Consider the following 19,130-nt stretch of genomic DNA (forward strand, 5'->3'; position numbering starts at 1 on the left):
AAGATCATTCATGAGCTGGTCTCAGCCCACCTGAGGCTTCCTTTCTTAATATAACCCTTCTCAAACTTCATGTTGCAGTGACATTAACATGACTGTCCCTGCTCTCTCAAGGGGTTTCTCTGCCTCTGGGTTTCTTTGCAAATGGGGCTATCTCTGGATCACTAACTACAGGTGACACTACAGCTGTCCCCTTTCCCAAAGTTCTCCTGGAAGTACTTTCACAAAGACTGGAGGAGTTGCCCCCTCACCAGGTTCCTATTGAATTAAACTCATCAAATGAGCACCAAATAGACTTCTCTATATTTCCAAAATAATATGGTCCTCAGGAACTCAAAATTTCATCTATAACCTAACCAAATCTGAAGAATTCCAAATCCTCTATTTATTACAAAGCCAAAATAATTATTTTGGACTATTGATATTATTGGATAACCATGTCATATTAGTGTACTTTTTAGATTAACAGTATGTATCACCTTGTGTGTGTGTGTGTGTGTCCCTAGAGAAGTTATTTGACTTTCAAAATTAAAGGTTTTCTAGTATATTTATTTTCAGACACATCTTCTTAGTTTTAGTGCTCTCCAAACAGCAATGGTTCCTAATGATCTCAACTTAAACCTATTTTAAAATACCACTTAATACAATTATTTATCCTTAGACTTTTTTTTTTTTTAAACTATAAGAGATTAAGACAAAAGACATTCTGGTGCTGGAGTAAATTTTCTTTCTTTCAAGAACCACATCCCTTACTGTTGCTGCTTTGTCTGTCATAAAAATGGTGTCTTGGCAACAAATGAGATTAAGTGACAGAGTAAGGATTCATTTTGAATGTGTTACATTGTTTCTTTTAGAAATGATAAGTGATGCACATATGGATATATCTTCCAGAAACTCAGGAATACTCATTTACTCATTCTGCACTTTGAGTCAAGTGTTTAACTATCTTTTGGCAATAGTACACTGATATGTAAAGAAAGTTCCTTATATTATCCCAAATTTTTATAAAATTTCCAACAAAATCTCTCAAGTTTCCCATCTTATGTTTTTGTTTGGTTGCTTGTTTGTCTGAGAGCCAGAGAGAGAGACAGAGACAGAGAGAGAGAGAGAGCACTCCCACCCATGTTCACTCCCCAAATGCCCCAACAGCCAGGTCTGGGCCAGGCCGGCCCAGGAGCCAGGAGATCAATGCAGGTCTCTCATATAGTTGGCAGGGACCCAACCAATTGAGCCATCACTGCTGTCTCCCAGGACACACACTGACAGGAAGCTGGCATTAACAGCTGGAGCCAGGTATTGAATCCAGGTGTTCCAACAGGGGATGTGGATGTTGTAAACGGCATCTTGACAGACAGGTCAAACTCCTGTCCTCCTGCCTTATGTCTTATCGCACCAAACATCAACGCATCCTCCACATCAATAAGCCACTGCATACTGGAGACAGAAAACATTCAATGTGCAGAAGGCTTACCAAGGTGACACTGCAAGCATGATGATGAATATGTCTGAAGGTGAATCTAGTTTTAGAGTTGCATATTTATCACTTGTTTACTGAGTTTGAATATACAGATTTCCTAAAGTCTTCAATAAATTCATTGTCTTTCTTGGTCACTGGGGCCTCTGTTACCTCAGGGGCCCAGCCGAGTATCACCCCAGTGAATACAGGGGTACTCTGATCAGTGCTGAGGTGGCTGTAATCTCTTCCAGGGAATTCTCTAATCAGGACACACATTCTTTGCAAGTATCCTCCCACTGCACTCCACTCCACTCCACCTCCCAGAAAGGCTACAATATATATTAAGAAAATTAAAAATAATTTTTTTTTCTATTTGAAATACAGAGACAGTGGGGTAGAGAGGTGGGAAGGAGATCTTCCATCTACTGGCTTACTCCCCAAATGTCTGCAAGTGCCAAGTCTGGGCCAGGCTGAAGCCAAGAACCTGGAACTCAATCCAGGTCTCCCACATGGGTGGCAGGGACCCAAGGTCCTGAGACATCACTGCTACCTCCCAGGTGCGCATTAGCAGAGGGCTGCCATGGAAAGCAGAGAGGCCAGGACTTGACCCAGGTACTCTGACATGGGATGTGGGCATCCCAAACATTGACTTCATGGTGCACCACACTCCTGCCCCTATTTAGAAATTTTTTTGGCAGAGTTAAATTATATAAAGAGAGCAAAACATTACTCATAAATCTTACTGCATGTAACACTGTTGAATAAGTTGTCAGCCCAGATTCTGGCTGAGTAATCTTCCTCCCATGTGGGAGATCCAGAAGCTCCTGGCTCCTGACTTCAGATCAGCCCTGCTCTGGCCATCTGAGGAGCGAACCAGCGGATGGAAGACCTCTCTCTGTCTCCACCTCTTTCTGTCTATAACTCTGCCTCTCAAATAAAAAAATAACATTAAAAAAAAAAAAAAGAATGGAAGGAATGTGCAGTCTGACATTATTATTTAAATAAGAATTTTAAATGAAATAGTTGATCTGAGCCCACAAAACAAGCTGCCTTGTATCATCCATAAAGGTTAATTAATATTAAGATGAACTGTAAAGACAAGCAATCCCCTCAAATAAGACAAAACACTGTTGCAGATGGGCGTTTGGTGCAGTGGTTAAGCTGCCAGTTGGGATGCCCACATTACACACCAAAGCGCCTGGTCTGAGCTGCAGCTCTTCGGCTTCTGATTCAGCTTCCTGCCGATGCACATCTCAGAAGGCAGCAGGTAACAGCTCCAGTCCTTGGGTCCCTGCCACCCACATGGGAAACCTGGATTGAGTTCTGGACTCCTGCACTGACTGATTCAGGCATTTGGGGGCGTGAACCAGCAAATGGAAGATCAAACTCTCTTTCTGCTTTTAAAATAAAATGAAAGTAAATAAAAGGTTTTTAACCACCCCCTCAAACAATTGATACCCACAAACTAAGTCTTATAATTTTTTTTCCTAAGGAAAAATGACAGAACGAAAAAAAAATGTTTTCACTTAATAATCCAGGAACCCTACCTTCAATTTTCATTTTATTCTCTTGAACAAATATGCTTAAGTAATTACTAATTTTAAAAACACATCTAATGAGTTAATATGCTATCATGGAACCTTAAAATTGACTCATAAAATGAAAACACATATTCTTCCACTGAAACGGATTCAATTACTTCACTCAAAAACTAATAGTAGATTGGAGTAAAAGAAGAGAAATTCAAATAAGGTTGCAAACAAAATGAGAACTCTTTTCACCAGAACTCACTAACATATTGTAAGTAGTGTAAACTATTTTTCATTTCATAAGAACACTCTGTGGTGAATTAGATACAAACTCTAACTCAATCTCTCATTGAGCAAGGCCAAAGGAGATAAGGCTTCAAGTGAAATACATATTTTTAGAATCTAACCTGACTTACAGAAAGACAAATCTTATAAGGACATATGAAGGAAAGATACTACACATCAAACATGATTACTATGGTAATTTTTAAACAACAAGGTTATATTGTAAAAGATAGTGACATGTCAGTACCAAGAGTCAAAAATCAAGCTGTAATACTGTTAGAGAGGCACACTTAATTTTAAGGTATCACATGAATGGAGAAAAGCAATGATGTAGATGATTTAAAACATCAGGTCCAAAGCCAGGGAAGTGTATTTTATATAAACATATAGTTAGTATTTTATGAATAAAATATATTTTAGAATATGTTTTCAGTAAATGAAATCGTCCTAATTGCTTTTTACTTGGGTTAGCACAAAAATCATGTAGCTCACACTCCAGGATAGCATGGTATTCGTCAGTAGGGAAAGACACACCCAGAGTGTGATAGCTAGTATGGGAAAGGTGGTTAAAATTTCATCCAGATAATGCAGATGGCATCAATCCTCCCCTAGGATAAGCAAGACGTGATGCTATTAACACCACGCTAACAAATGTACGTATCAGAACTCTCTGGTTAAAACACAGCCTCCTTCTTTTTGGTCCACAAAATCCACAAGACTGGGCTAAGATTCCCAAGAAAGGGACTGATTGTGCCGTAGTTTTCTCGCTGATGGGACAGTGCTCCTCTGTTGACACAATGGATAAATCAGGAGGTTACAATTCACACCCTTGCAGAGGTTTGCTACTGATGATAAGGTATATTTTTCTTTCCACTACACGGTATTTGATTTTCATGTGTAGTCACATGTTTGTCTAACCCTCAATCAAAAGGCAAATAACAGAAACCTGAAATTCTTTCAGAACACACATTTGATGTGCCTCATAAAATTCATGAATGTATTTGTCTTCAGTGTTATTTGCATGCAAAGAACACAACTTGTAGGGCACACTCCCCTCTGTCGAGACAGAATTTTTGGTTGAGGTACATGGGCTTCGAGTAGACAGGATACAATGCAGTACTGTGGACGTTAACGTTTAATAAATTACTATTAGTGTCAACCCACAATGATGCAGTGGATTACAGGTAAGAAATATGGGAAGGCAGGATACAGCCAAGAGCACACCTACCACCCTTATCCTACCATGCTCTTATCTTTCTGGGCCCTGTTGATGCAAACGATATAAATGTTCCCTTCTGACTCGTTTACAAAATCCACACTATGTATTTATCTCTCCACTCTACCTGGAGAATGGTCAAACTGGGGAGCTAAGCCACTGGAAACCTAACACTGCTAAACTCCTTTCTTTTGGTGGCAATTCACTCTAGATTCTTCCAACAAATGCATTCTGGGCATTGAATACGTGCCAGGTGCGCTGAGGGAAAATTAGTCAGCAGCCACTTAGAGAGCAACAGAAATCGAAGTCTGCGTTTTCAAGTTTAGACCTAATGAACACAAGTAGGCAATTTAAGGCATGGTATATAAAGTCCTGCCTCCGAAGCCCCTACCTATGGACCTGAAACCATGGAACATGTTTCCGTCTTTCATACATTTATAAGTCAGTCCCTTTCCTCCAGATTCAATACAAAGTTTCTGGCCCTCCAGATACAATCCTACCCTGGCTAGTTCTGTTCCAGGAGATCCAACCACAAGGAGAACTGCCTCACTGGGAATTTCCAGTTACGTAAGCATTAGCTACCAGTGCTCTAGAAGGACTCGCACACATCACTCCTGCTGACTCAAAGCCACCAGAAACAACGGGGGCACCAATTAAAAAGCCTTCAGAAAGGAGAAAAGGCACAACTGAAATGGAGGTGGTAAGGTCAAGAGGAGGCTCCCAAAATGAAATGGCACCACTGAGTTCTCCATTCGTAAGATTTCTGCATTGACTAACAAATGATGAGGCTAGTGAAGATTTAAAACAGCGCATTTTATCATACCCTCCTCAGCTTCTGTGGACCTGGGCTGCCTTTGCGTAGCGCCGTGTTCACGTAGCGCCGTGTTCACGGAACGCCAGATAACGTGGCACGATGGGAGGTGACAACCTTGCTGAGGGACAGCCAGGCTTCAAACAACTCCCAAATGACAGGTTTTAGTCAATTTTGCTTGAAATGTGTAAAGACAGAAGAGATCTCAAGATTAGCTTGTTACTGGATCTTGACAGTGCCTTTTGCCTGCAGTAGCACAACTGAAGCTGGTATACTCCAGCGTATCAGTCTCAAAGGCACTGTCAAAGCATGGCATCACTCCGCGTCCTCTCCAACTGAAAACTCGGGAAGTGCTGCAAGATTTCTACCATGCAGAAATACAAAAAGTCTACGAAGTGAACTTAAAATATCCATGTCACTGGAACCCACAGAATTCATAGAATGAAGGCACAAAACTACTTTCATTAACAACACTAACCGATTTAATAAACAGCAGAGATCTGATCTTAAGTAGTTAAGTTATGCAAAGTTACAAAGTATATATTAATATGTCAACTCATTAAAGATTGTTTTCTATTTTTATGGCCTTGAAAAACAGCCAATCTCTCCCATCTATAATTTTATGTGTAATTTTGAGAAATCTATGCATTTCTGATTACGGCCAGAATAACTGATGACTAGTTCCAGTGGCAAAATCTCGGCAGGAAACAGATTTAGCAATTTAAATGTTTTATAAGTTTTTGTAATTGAGGAAACTTTTCATAATCTGACATTTGTTAAAACCACTTATTAGAAATTATGCAGCACAGTAGCTGTGGAAGTATGAGCTCGCTTCACAATTATAAAGTCAGCCTATGTAGCCCTCTCCTATTGTATACAGTGGCATAAACCCCACGGCGGCCTATCAGCTAACTGGCAGGCAGGGGGCTGCTCTATTCAAAGTGAGAGATACAAGCTGCAGGGCAAAAACCTGGCAGCTCCCATCTGACCCCACAATCCCCTACTGGTGACAGCTCCAAGCTCCATGGCAAATTAGGCCTTCTCATATTACAATTGGAGAAGACAGATTCCATTAGCAGTATCTGAAATTGAGTGGAGAGCTGCACTGTTATCAGACTTGACTCATAAGCACTGCTATTAATCAGAGCTATGATAGCATTTATATATTTCAAGCTATCTGCTGCCGCTGTGATATTCTGCTACAAAGGGTTGATGGGACTTAGGAAAGTGAACAATAGAGCTTTCTGGGAAAAGCAGAGTAAATCAAGAAAGTCTATGACTTCCGCACATTCTGAAGGGATTGCGGTTTACATAAATTTTCTCCCAATTGGAGATTGAGCTCTTCCTCATCTTACACATGGGATTTAGTTGTCACTCAATGGTAACAGCTGTGAAAAGGTGAAGCGGCCCACCGCTCAGAATATTGCCTTCGCTTTTAAAGCAATTAACCCATGAACAGGAGGATACCTGGTGATATCAAAGGGATTAGGCCAGGCAGTGCATTATTAACATTTCCTTGAACTAATTCTAACTCTGACTAGCTGTCAGAAAAGACTCTACAGTCTTAAAAAAGAGTTCTTGCCCTGCTTTTTTCCCTTCCAAATGCAGCGCTGCTATTTGAGCCTAATATGTCCCTTTACTTAGAAGGAAATGCAAATGAACCAAGCTCTTAATATGCTTAACCAGTCTGAGTCAATGCAATTTTAATACGAGCACGAGAGAAATATATGATCAATTAACCAGGGATCAAGACAGATATTCTCCTGAATGGAAATTAATGCTCCAGTACTTTCCATTCTTCTCCAACTACAAAAACTTGGTGACTATTTGTTACTTATGCATAGTTACTTCTGAAATTAGGAAGAGCTTCACATTATTCTCTATGGCAATAATCTAAAATACTCTTTGAGCTGGAAAATCCAAATGTCCCTTAAGCAGGAGATTCTGCATTCTCTAAGGTATGGCATTTTAATTTCTCTTCTTCACTGAATGGAATCTTAACTGAAGCTCCAAGAATAGCAGGCACAGTATTCAGCATCAAGCATTCGCTTTCCAAAAATGCAATCAAATTAATTTTTAGCGGCAACAGAATGCTTAGAAATACAGAATGATAAAAATTACAAAATCCCATGCCTAAAATGCTGGTACAAAGTAATCTGCCAGAAGACGGTTAAGCCTTACTGAAACTGATCACGAGTTCTTTGCAGTAAGTAGGCATAGCTTTCACGATCTGTATCATTAATCTTCATATGTTCTAGGTGGTCTGCCTGACAACAAGAGATCTGATTTCTTACTGTACAATGTCAGTGGTGTTAGAAAGGGTTCTACGTAAGTTTCCTGAAAGAGTGCCTCTTAGAAAAAAGTATTTGTAAAAGTGCGTATTTAGTGGTTAGTGACTTTGTCTTATTTTTCTTTTCGATCAGCACAGAGTTTTGATTATGGAAACTAAGACAGGGTTACTTTCAGATCACACGAATGCTCAACAAACACTGGTGAATGCAGTGTTCTGTGGTTCCATTTGGTCCGTAACAGTTTGAAAAGGAAATGCTGTCAAACTGTTGAGAAAATACAGCCCTGTCACTCGCCAGGTAACTGACACAGGACACAGCGTCAGTGGAGCGCACAGGCAGTGCCGGTCTCTGCCGAGAGGGAGCTTCTACACGGTGCTCTCCACACACCTCCTGCTCTGCGGTGCTGCCAGAACACACAAGAGGGAGACGCAGAAGCCGCCTGGCACTGACTCCAGCACGCCTTCCTTCATTACAGAACCTAATTTGACGTTTCCTACAACACAATTTTGAAATTCTACTCCATGAAGCAAATTTAAGTGATATTCACATCAATGATAGCCATTACGATAACTTCTAAATTTTACACTAGTGGGGTTTGCGAATTTCAAATAGAATAGAGCACTTTCATGTACTATGAAGTTTAAAAACTCATTTACTTCCATAAAGGGAAAATCCCAGTGCCTATAAAACCACAACCTTCATTACATCATTTTAAATACACAGATGTACCTGTTAATAAAATGAATACCACTTCATGTCAATGAAATGTATTAGATTAGACGCCCCTTACATAATACATGCTGAAAATGCCCCGAAGGGGACAATACATAAATAAATACATACAGAAACAACTGCCACAGTCTTACTCGTTTTACTTCAATAAACGATGGTGACACACGCAGCTTTCAATGTGCTGTTTTACACACATGCTTTCCACACTTAAACGATGCAAATATAAACGACTTCTTGCCAACCATTAGGAAAGATTGACAAAAAAATGCAGTGTTAATGACATCTTACAGCTTTTAGAAGAGAAAGATGCAAGAAAAGCAAAAATTACATAGTAATTGGAAACAACGAATAAATTGTTCTTTCAACCTAAGTCATGTTTACTGAAAAAAATGGAGCTCTTTACATCAACACATTCAAACAGAAATTTGCTTTTGAAATACAATCTTTGTTTAAAAGGTACAGAAGGTCTTTATGTCCACCCCAAGAGCTAAATACGGAGAATGTTATGTGAACAATTACCTGAAAGGAAAAAAAGAAACCACCTAAACCTGTTAAAAGAATTAATTTACTGCACACCAGTCAGCACTAATCCTTCCACGTACAGTAATGTTCGCTTAAGTGATGGAGGAAAGAAAGAATAAAACTGTTCTCCCGGATCAAAACCTTCAATGTGCCCCATCAGAATGGAAGGGCGATTTGGTCTGTAAGTGAATAAAGTAGTGAAATGTCTCCTAAATAAATCCTGATACAGGAGGCGGCCCGTACAGGGCTCCATTCTGCCGTACACTGGGACTGGAAAAAAGCCGTCACTGGAACGGCTGCACAGAAACCATGGCCTGCTGCTGGGTTTACAGTCACAGGAGAAAAGGTTTGAGAGGTTAAGTTCAGGTCAGACAACAGATGAAATTGTAACAAGCTGGCTGACATTGTATAATGTCTTCTTCCACTCAATCAATAGGCTGCTGTTCGTCCTATTACCATAGAGATGGCTTCTCTTTCTGAAGGGTGTCTATTGTTTGACAAAACAGATTTGCCACTTGAACTAGGTTGTTCCCAAAGGACGTGTACCTTGTCAGTGATTTGTATTCAAAATAATGAAGCATTTTCATAGGAAAATGTAGGTAAGAGATAATATTGTAAGAGCCTATTTTTGAGAGAAAGCAACTTTTCCAAAAGTACTGTATTACTAAGTCACTCAAGTACAGTTTAGTTATAGTAAGAGTTCTGATTGAAAGCACCTGCCAGCAAGCAAAAACACATTTCATGGGGGGGGGGGGGGAGCCATTGTAATCCATAAGCTGTACTTTGGAAATTTATATTCATTAAATAAAAGATAAAAAAAGAAACAAAACACATTTCGCCAACACTCTCTATTAAAAGGGTCCTGGGCTAGTGTGCTCACCTAAAGCCCACACATTCGAGCCCAATGACTAAGCAGGATTATTTTCTAATGTGGACAACTCAGAAGAAAGTTATTGTCCAAAACCATCTGGATCCTGAAAAGATTTTTATAGTCAATCTCCTGTGGAATGGCACCAACGATATGTTAAAGAAAACAAGAAAAGTTTTAGGAATAAACCACTTTCTTTTTTTACTTAAGAGCTATCTGTATCTGTTTAACATTTAAATTACATACAAGTTATGTACATGATCTTCTAAAGTAGAAAAGAACTATCAAAATAAGTATTGGTTTTCTTTAAGTGTCTGTTAAAATGTTTTTTGAAAATTAGTAACTTTCGAATTCAAGACAGAACAGTTAAGTTTCAAATTTCAAACTAGATATTAAAAAATGAAAAGATGATTCCTCTCTCTAGGGAAAAACTGGCAGGCTCTTAGTTATAAAAGACTCAGAAGAAATAATCCTAATGAGGACTGGTCTAGTAATTCAGAAGAAGCATTCACAACACACACCAAGGCAATCAGAGGTGCTGTTTTAAACATTTCATATTTAAAGGCTTGACTATCACTGAAAACACGCAAGAATAAGTAGAAATAAATAATATAGACAAAAATTTAGCAAATGATCAACAGTTATATTTAAATCTGAAGGCTTTTTATAAATTTATGTTAACTTTAACCTTTCTATAAATAATTGAAAGGGAATTTAAAAAGAACTTAGTTAAAGGGCAACATTATGACTTTAGTATACAAGCCTCTGAAAATATCTGAAATTATGTCTACTCAAACTAAACTACATTTACATATAAATTCTTTGTTATTATAATAAGACTTATTCAAGTTTCGGGAAGAAGAGTTTTAACCTGTGTTTGCCATTTACAGGAAGTACAATTTGTATTTTTGCCACCATCTTCTTAGGAAAAGGTTAGCCTGAGTTCAGAGTGAAGGAGGCAGAAACACCCAAGACAAATGAATTTAGCAATATCCTAAACTAATGACCAGTTTTTTAAAAGGTAGCCTCCTAAACCAAAAAAGCTTCCATCAGGGAAGCCAGTGGGCTCTAATCTCCCAGCCTCCCCTACAGCTATAATGGAACAAAGTGAAACCTTCTTAAAACCACATCGCAAATGTGATTTCCTTAGTTAATACCCTCATTTCTAAAAGTATGAAACATGTTCATATTTAGAATACAGTGTAATTAGATCTTAGCAGCTGCCCATCAGCAATCCTGTGAGTAATTAAATGATATTTACCATTTACCAAAAGGTGAACTTGACATTGTTGAGTTAAACTGGCCCATCTGCATCTTCATAAAATGACAAACCTCATTAGTTCTGCCTCCCCAGCGAATTGGGATAATGAACTGGTGACACCTTTACTCCGTGTGGGAAGCAGACCCAACTGTGTAATCGTTTGAAGGGGCAAATGCACATGGAATTACTGTAAATTAAGGAGGTGACATCACATCAATGACGGATGGAAGCAAAAAACGCAACAAAAGGCTCCCGTCATGGATGTACCAGATCACAGGAAATGTACGTCTCTGGTTGTTCAACACTGATTTTAACTCATCAACTACTTTACCTGAAAACGGTGACAAAAAGCAAGGACGCAGCGACCGCTCCAAATAAGCCGCAGAGAAGGTTGACCCGGTAGGCGACAGAGCCGAAAGGACAGAGCGTCATTGCCAGTTTAGACGCCAGCGTGAAGAGAGGGTAGCCAGGAGGGTGGGCAACCTGGGGACACGGGCCACAGTGAGAAGGGTTTTCAGGCAGGCTGGGAAGCAGCCGCTTTCTCAGGCAGGGGTACGGCGCAGGCCCCCATGGCTACGTGTCTGCATGGTGGTTCTTCTATTGTAATCCTCTTGTGCCAATACAAATCAATATTTTCTCTCGTGGATCTGGCACCGCCTAGCACACGGTGCGTCAGAGAGAAAGGGTGACATATTTCATTGTCAGTTCCCTTGCAGCCTGTTCTCTGGGTTCACAGTACATCAGGGTCATTTAAAAGGCTACTAGGAAAAAGAGAAAAAGCAGGTTCTGAAAAATCGTATCGGTTAGAAAGTTGAAAGACCACACTGCTATCGGATTACCGCCATGCTGACAGGTCTTGCCTAAAGGGATCATGCACCATAATAAAGTTTATTAAATAATAAACTTATTAAAACTGTTAACCCGATTTATTTTATTCTCCACAGCTTATACAAAATTTGGGGTGGTAATAAGCCAGCTACTGTACATATAGTAAAGGCTTTGCTTTATAATTTAGTTTAATTGGATTTAAAACTTAAAGTAAATTGTCACGTACTGTACTTATAAGTTACTAAAAACTGGGGTTTGAAAATAAATTAATCTACTTTACTCCATGCTTAATTAAACTTTCTTAATTCCTAAAACTGTTAATGAGAGCATTGATTAAACAATAAAACTAATACTTACTCCAAGCTCATGTGCCGCTGTGATCAGTTCCCCTGTGAAAAAATAATGTAAAACCAATAATTACTATTAGAAAATGACACTCCTCCAAAGTTTTCAAAATCCGAATGCTTGCATTGGGGTTTTGCATTAATTTGACCGGATAAAACTGTAAATCTGCAGAGATTTAACAGCTTGAAACGGTCCAAGAATATTTTCTCCCTTAGGTCTTACAGAACCAACTGTCTTCGATGGTTTCTAATAACTGGTCAATGGCAATGCAGGTGAATTATGGTTTTTAAAAAGGACTTCTTTTCCCTCCTGATAGTTGTATTCACTTGTAAAGACAGATAACAGAATTCAAAAATGTTATGGGGAGGAATAGAATTAAGAGGTAAGTTTATTTGGAGGCAGAAAAAAACTGGAAATGAGAGCATCGTGTGTTCACGCTGTGCGTTTCCCCGGAACGCTTGGAAGAGCCCTTGTGTTGTTCTGGGGCACGCGTGTGAAGTGCTGTGTCACAGCTCAGGAACTCATCACACGTCCGTCTGGAAAGACGCGACCCTCGGGTGACGGGAAGCACGCAGGTCTGAGGCTGGGACACTCCCAGACAGTAGCCTACCACCTAACACCACCATCTGCACACATTCTCTGCAGTCACTAGGTCGGGTATCTTGAAGCCGTTCTCAAGTTGTTTAGTAACTCCAGATTCTTCTGATAAGCTCTATCTATCACAATACATTTTTTCAAATCTTTCAATCATTACATTATTTACGGTCTTTTATGGTTCCTCATCATCAAGTGACTCTTCCTAAAATCCTGCTGCAAGTAACTCAATGACTATGGGTTAATATTTTAAGTATCCAGAGCACAGGGACTATTTCTGATTGCTCCCTGTACACTGTAGTACAGCGAAATGTAAGAAATCCATCAATATTGATGATTGCGTCAAAATTGACCACTGGTTGAGCATCCATAACCCAAAACTCTGACATCTGAACTGCTCCAGAGTCATCACACTCGAGAAGTGCTGGGATTCCATAGCAGTTCAGGTTTTGGGTTTTCAGATTAGGGATGCTCAACAGGTAAAGTCTTTGCAAGTACTACAAAACCTAAAACGCTTCTGATTTCCAGCATTACAGATAACAGACTCCACTTGTTTTAGCTACTACATCCTTCATTACATTTCAGTGGGGGCTGGCGCTGTGGCATGGGGGGAAAGCTGCCTCCTACAAAGCCAGCATCCCGTATGGGCGCCGGTTTGAGCCCCGGCTGCTCCACTTCCCATCCAGCTCCTTGCTAATGGCCTGGGAAAGCAGCAGCAGATGGCCCAAGTGTTTAGGTACCTACTGCTCCCATGAGAGACCCAGATGAAACTCCTGGTTTTGGCTGGTTGCAGCCATCTGTGGAGTAAACCAGCAGATGGAAGATCTCTCTGTTTCTCCGTCTCTCTAACTCTTCCAACCAAATGAAAATTTTTAAAAATACATTTCAATATTCTTTTAATTTTTACTGCTTTTAAATTTTAAAGTTACAGATTTAGATCTGTAACTTCTCTGGCATGGACTGCAGCAATAGGCTTTGCCAATATTCTATTTCATCTTGATACTGAAATCACTTATTACCCCTGCTTTCCCTCTCTCTCCAAGCAAAATGGCTGGATCATATCCCTAGCCTAACATCTCTCAATGCCTGCTCCCTGCTTCCGGAATGAGCTCCAATTCCTCGGTGTGACATTCAAGGCCTCTATGGCTTCAAGGTCCCTTTGCTAGGCTTAGATCCAACCAGGTGTGATTACCCTCTGATCCTCTGGAGTGCTCCTCTTTTGTACCTCTTATCACTCACTCCCACCCTGCAGTGTCTTCCCAACATTCTCTACTAATTCCTCCAAGGCCTCTGTCAACTGCCGCCTTCTCAGGGACACACTTCCTTACACATCTCTCTCCCCAGTCCTCTCCATCAGAATCAGTCACTTCCTCCTCCACCGAACCTGCTTGGGCCTATTTAACACTTACTTAGATTACTCTGTATTCTGGTTGGTTTCAATTTTCCCTCCCACTAAGTTTAAAAACATTGTCCTATCCATTCCAGGATCCTGCCAAGAACCACCACCCACCCCTCCTCCAGTCAGAGACTGTCACGCAAGGCTGCACAGAGGCTGAGACACATCACCGTCATCCTTGCTATCTAAGGTGCATGATGTTCGCACCAGGGAACAGCCCCATAAGGGCGCCCAAAGACAACTGCTCAGTCAATTCCTTCAGATACTCAACAGCACCTAAGAAACCAGCCACTGTTCAAATCCTAGGTACTTCTTTTTTAAAGTGGTTTTTAAAAAACCTATTTCCTTCCCAACCACTGTGAAAGATATTTTACGGTTTAACTCCACAACGGCATAGCTCTTATGCCTTCGAACTTTTAATCAGATGTTTGGTTGTTGTTGTTCTTATACCTTTAAAAGCGTGACAAAGCAGGCACCAAGTCCAAAATCTCAAGGTCACTATTCCTTCTCCTCCACTTAGATTTAGAGCTACACTATACTTAAATAGAAACAGCCTATTGTCTCCAACTTCCTCTTACATTACAAAGTTACAAAGTGCTGGCTGGAGATAAACCTGGAATGAGACAGACTCCCATCACCTCTTATCAAATGGGAAACGGAAAGGTAATTAAAAGAGATGCCACTGGTTAAAGCCTACAAAGGACCCTTGATAAATCGCACACCGGTGAGCAGTGAACAGTGTCCAAGAAAGCCTCAGCTCTCGGGAGCCCTCCCACTCCACACGAGGCTTGCCTCAAAGTCAAGTCCACAGCTACCTGCACCAGCATTCTCTGGGGGACTTTTAAAGATGAAGATTCCTTGACCAAACTCCCTAGTCTGGTAAGACTCCTGGCTTGGGGGCCCAGGTTTCCCAGGCAATGCAGGGAGCACAGCTTTGCTGTCCTGGGATGCAAACCGGGAGCCAGCACGGAGCTGCGCAGAGCTGTTGGCGGATGCCTAAGCTTCCTCTTTTTTCACGTTAGCTATAATGCTGTATTCTCTTCTATCAAGTCTGTGAAAGCCAGACTTCCACCTCCTTCCCCACTGGACCACGGCACTCCGGCCCCTCAAGGAACTGTGTGTGCAAGTGCGCCCAAGATAATCGTGCAAGTCCACACAGTCTGACGGACTGACAGGGTATAACTGAAGCCTTTTCAGGAAGAATAATACATACTTTACGTTGGTTTTGAGATGCAGTCTGTTTATTGAATAAAAAATACTTCATAAACATTCAAGGAGAGCAACACATTTGATACACAAACAAAATTATCCAAGATGTGACTACACAAAATCTCCATACTGGCATACACTTGGAAAGCAGTTTATTAATCATTCCCCACAATGAACTAAGAATATTAGAGATAACCACTACTCACCATCACACTGAACAAACTAGAACGCCTAAAAGTTTGGTGACTTATGGCGAATATGTAATTTTATTCCTTTTGGAAAAGATAAAATACAGAATAAAGACAAAGCAACAACCATATATTTTAAGTAGCTTTAAACATCATTCTATACGTGAGGACAGACGTAACAAAGAATTTCATTCAATTCTTCGACAGAGAGTAGAGGTTCAGACAGCACGTGCTGAAGTCATCACTTGGCTTTCCTCCATGACTGCTCCCTAGCTGTGGGACTTTGGGCACAGCTTAGCTTTGCTAATACCACCTACCTCAGAAGACAGCTGGGCAGTTACAACAAGCACCCCTACGAAGGAGCTGGAACACAGCCTGGCACACAGAAGTGCCCCGTAAATGCTAACTGTTGTCACGCATCCCACCCTCAGACCTCAGGCTGAAAACCATACTCAGTAGTCTACTCTTTGGGGTTCTAATTTTGTTTTTATGGGCGCCGATTCGAGTCCCAGCTCCTCCACTTTTGATTCAGCTCCCTGCTAGGGCCTGGGAAAGCAGTGGAGGATGGCCCAATCCTTGGGCCCCTGCACCCATGTGGGAGACCCAGAAGAAGCTCCAGGCTCCTGGCTTTGGATCAGCGCAGCCATTGCAGTCATTTGGAGAGTGAACCAGCTGACAATCTCTCTCTCTAACTCTGCCTTTCAAATAAAAAAAAAAAAATCTTTAAAAGGGGGGGGGGGGGTAAAAGAACTACCTAACCTCTGGAACATGTTCTCCTAACTCAAAACTCTCATGATGATGAAATTATTCCTATTATTTAATGTAAGTCTTGATAATACAGTAACTCGGCCGGCGCCGTGGCTCAACAGGCTAATCCTCCGCCTTGCGGCGCCGGCACACCGGGTTCTAGTCCCGGTCGGGGCACCGATCCTGTCCCGGTTGCCCCTCTTCCAGGCCAGCTCTCTGCTGTGGCCAGGGAGTGCAGTGGAGGATGGCCCAAGTGCTTGGGCTCTGCACCCCAAGGGAGACCAGGAGAGGCACCTGGCTCCTGCCATCGGATCAACGCGGTGCGCCGGCCGCAGCGCACCAGCCGCGGCGGCCATTGGAGGGTGAACCAACGGCAAAAGGAAGACCTTTCTCTCTGTCTCTCTCTCTCACTGTCCACTCTGCCTGTCAAAAATAAAAAAAAAAAAAAAAGATAATACAGTAACTCCATCTCCTACTGCACCAATGAAACACTAACCCTACCTGTTCAGTAGGACCTGAAAGGGAGGCAGGGACTTGAAAATGGGAACATCAAGGGGGGCCGGCACCGTGGCTCACTTGGTTAATCCTCCGCCTATGGCACCAGCATCCCATATGGGCGCCCGGTTCTAGTCCTGGTTGCTCCTCTTCCTGTCCAGCTCCCTGCTGTGGCCCGGGAGGGCAGTGGAGGATGGCCCAAGTGCTTGGGCCCTGCACTGGCATGGGAGACCAGGAGAAGCACCTGGCTCTTGGCTTCGGACCTGCGTAGCTCCGGCCCTAGCGCCATTTGAGGGGTGAACCAACGGAGGGAAGACCTTTCTATCTAACTCTGTCAAATAAAATAAAAAAAGAAAGAAAGAAAACGGAACATCAAGGATCCTCAGCACGGCGGGCGGCTTGGAAGATGCCCCGAGCAAACCTCTCCTGCCTGAATGAATGGAACAGGCCGGGGGCATACCTAGTGACAGAGGCGTCAGCCAGCGCGCCCCGTGTCTCCCTCCACAGAAGTCGGCCGTCTTACAGAGACCCACAGCGCCGCACTGAGCTCAGAAGCAGAGTCTCCCCAAACTTCCAAGGGACCGCAGCTGCAGCCCACGCCTGACAGCACCGTTGCCCTGAGTTCCGGGCACCTCCTTCACCAGCACCAGGGTCCCGATCCCCATCTCAGGTGCGGACCTGGGCGTGTGTGGGGAGCGGGGCCTGGGGTGGCGGCGAAGGAGGCACAGCACACCGAGCACCGAGCGGACCGGAACCGGTGGCCGTTACCCGGTGGTCACCAGGCAGCAAAGCAAAACCAGATCCTAGGTTTTGTTTCTCGCCTCGAATCCAGCATTAGGATGCACGCGGTCTGGATGGCCCACCAGCCACTCTTTTAACAGAAACGGCTTGCTTTAAGCCCACTATTTCCTGCAAGGCAGGTTTCCTTCTCAATATTCAGGTTTCCACGAATACACCACCTGCTCACGGGCCTGCGCAGAGTAGCGACTCGGAGGGGCCCCTACCCGGGCCGCTCCCAAGCACGGTCCCCCGGACTGTCTGCAGAGTGCCCACCACTCAGCACGCGCCCGTTCGTCCATTAACTTGGGATCGTCTCTAACCTCACCGCAGCTCGCTCCGTGGCACTGACTTACACCGTCATTGTCCTGATAACACAGGGAACGACCTGCGAGGGCTCAAGACACAGACGCAAAGTGCAAACTCCGGGACAGAAACCTGATCTGGGCAAAGTGCCTCGGACTCAAAGCTTGAGAGCTAAGAAGCCAGAGGTAGAGCAACGGGGGCCAGGAGCTGGTTCTGGAGCTCAAAACCACGCGCCGCGCACAAAGGGGGCGACCGAGGGCCCGAGCCGACCGCACCTAAGGCCAAGCCAGGGGGCCGCGGGGCGACAGGGACGACCCTGCGAGTACTTTACCCGAGTCTCCCCCCGGCACCGAGGGCGGCAGCGTGCGGGCGAACAGGGCGGCCACCGCGGCGAACACGGCGACGCCGCCGCCGAGGCCCCCGGAGCGCCGCGGCCCCGTTCGGGCTGCCTGCCCCCGGGCCCGGCCCCCGCCGTCGCCGTGCAGACCCATGGGCAGGTGGCGAGCGAGGAAGGAGGACACGGCGGGCCCGGGGACGCGCGGCGGCCGCACTGACAGCCCCGGCCCAGAGGCAAGCTCGAGCCGCGCGGCGGCCGCGGCAGCTTCCGGGTCGAACCTTCACAGGCCGGACCGCACCTTCCTCCGCTCGAGCATGGGAGGAGAAGATGCCGGGCCTCGAGGGAACCAGGCCCCGCGGCGGCGTCCCGCGCGTGGGTGCGGACGCGCCTCTAAGGCGGTTAAAAGTAACTCATGGGCAAGGCAGCATTCCTCTAAGGAAGCGAGTCTGGCTAGGGCCTACCGTCTCTATGGGCTTCCTACACCCCCGCGTTCGCAGCGACTTGGTCGGTTCCGACAGAGACGGGAGTAGCGTCGAAAACCGCGCGAGCAAGGGCTGCTTGCGCCACCTGTGGTGTGGGGTGGAATTGCACGAAAGGACCAAGGTGGCCGGCGACGGTGCATGTACAGTGAGAACAAATAGGCCGGTAAACTCGTTCATCGATTTGTCACCATGGACTACATCAACACGAGTAATTATAAGTCTGCGTGCTAATTATGAAGTCGCTGCGTACCTTTCAGAGAGATTAAAATATATTTTTTCTTTCTAGCCTAAGGACAAAGTAGATCAGTTGGAAACGTTTTCAGTGTTCATAGACCTTGGCTGATTGACAGCCACTGTGCCCGCCTACCTTAGTCTTTTGCAGGGGCAGTTGGCCCTCTGTGTCTGCAGGTTTTCCGTCTGCAGGTTGCAGATATTGGAGAGGGAAATGGATTTGTACC

At 43.6% G+C, this 19,130-nt stretch overlaps 1 protein-coding gene across 3 annotated transcripts in view; it reads right to left on the reverse strand.

Annotated features, from left to right (window-relative positions):
* Positions 1–18,410, reverse strand: part of TMEM260 (transmembrane protein 260) — a 61,147-nt gene extending 42,737 nt beyond the window's left edge. The window contains exons 1-3 of one of the 3 annotated variants that reach the window (XM_062205061.1): positions 18,185–18,408; positions 12,154–12,185; positions 11,300–11,451 (exon numbers count right to left, since the gene is read on the reverse strand). In XM_062205061.1, coding sequence (XP_062061045.1) covers positions 11,300–11,451; positions 12,154–12,185; positions 18,185–18,344 — 344 coding nt within the window. In that variant the 5' untranslated portion in view covers positions 18,345–18,408. Of the gene's footprint in view, positions 1–11,299; positions 11,452–12,153; positions 12,186–18,184 lie in introns of all 3 variants that reach the window. The other 2 variants (XM_062205062.1, XM_062205063.1) reach the window with 2 other exon arrangements.
* Positions 18,411–19,130: the final 720 nt, after the last annotated feature.

This window comes from Lepus europaeus, chromosome 11 (genome assembly GCF_033115175.1).
Source record: "Lepus europaeus isolate LE1 chromosome 11, mLepTim1.pri, whole genome shotgun sequence".
Classification (NCBI taxonomy): domain Eukaryota; kingdom Metazoa; phylum Chordata; class Mammalia; order Lagomorpha; family Leporidae; genus Lepus; species Lepus europaeus.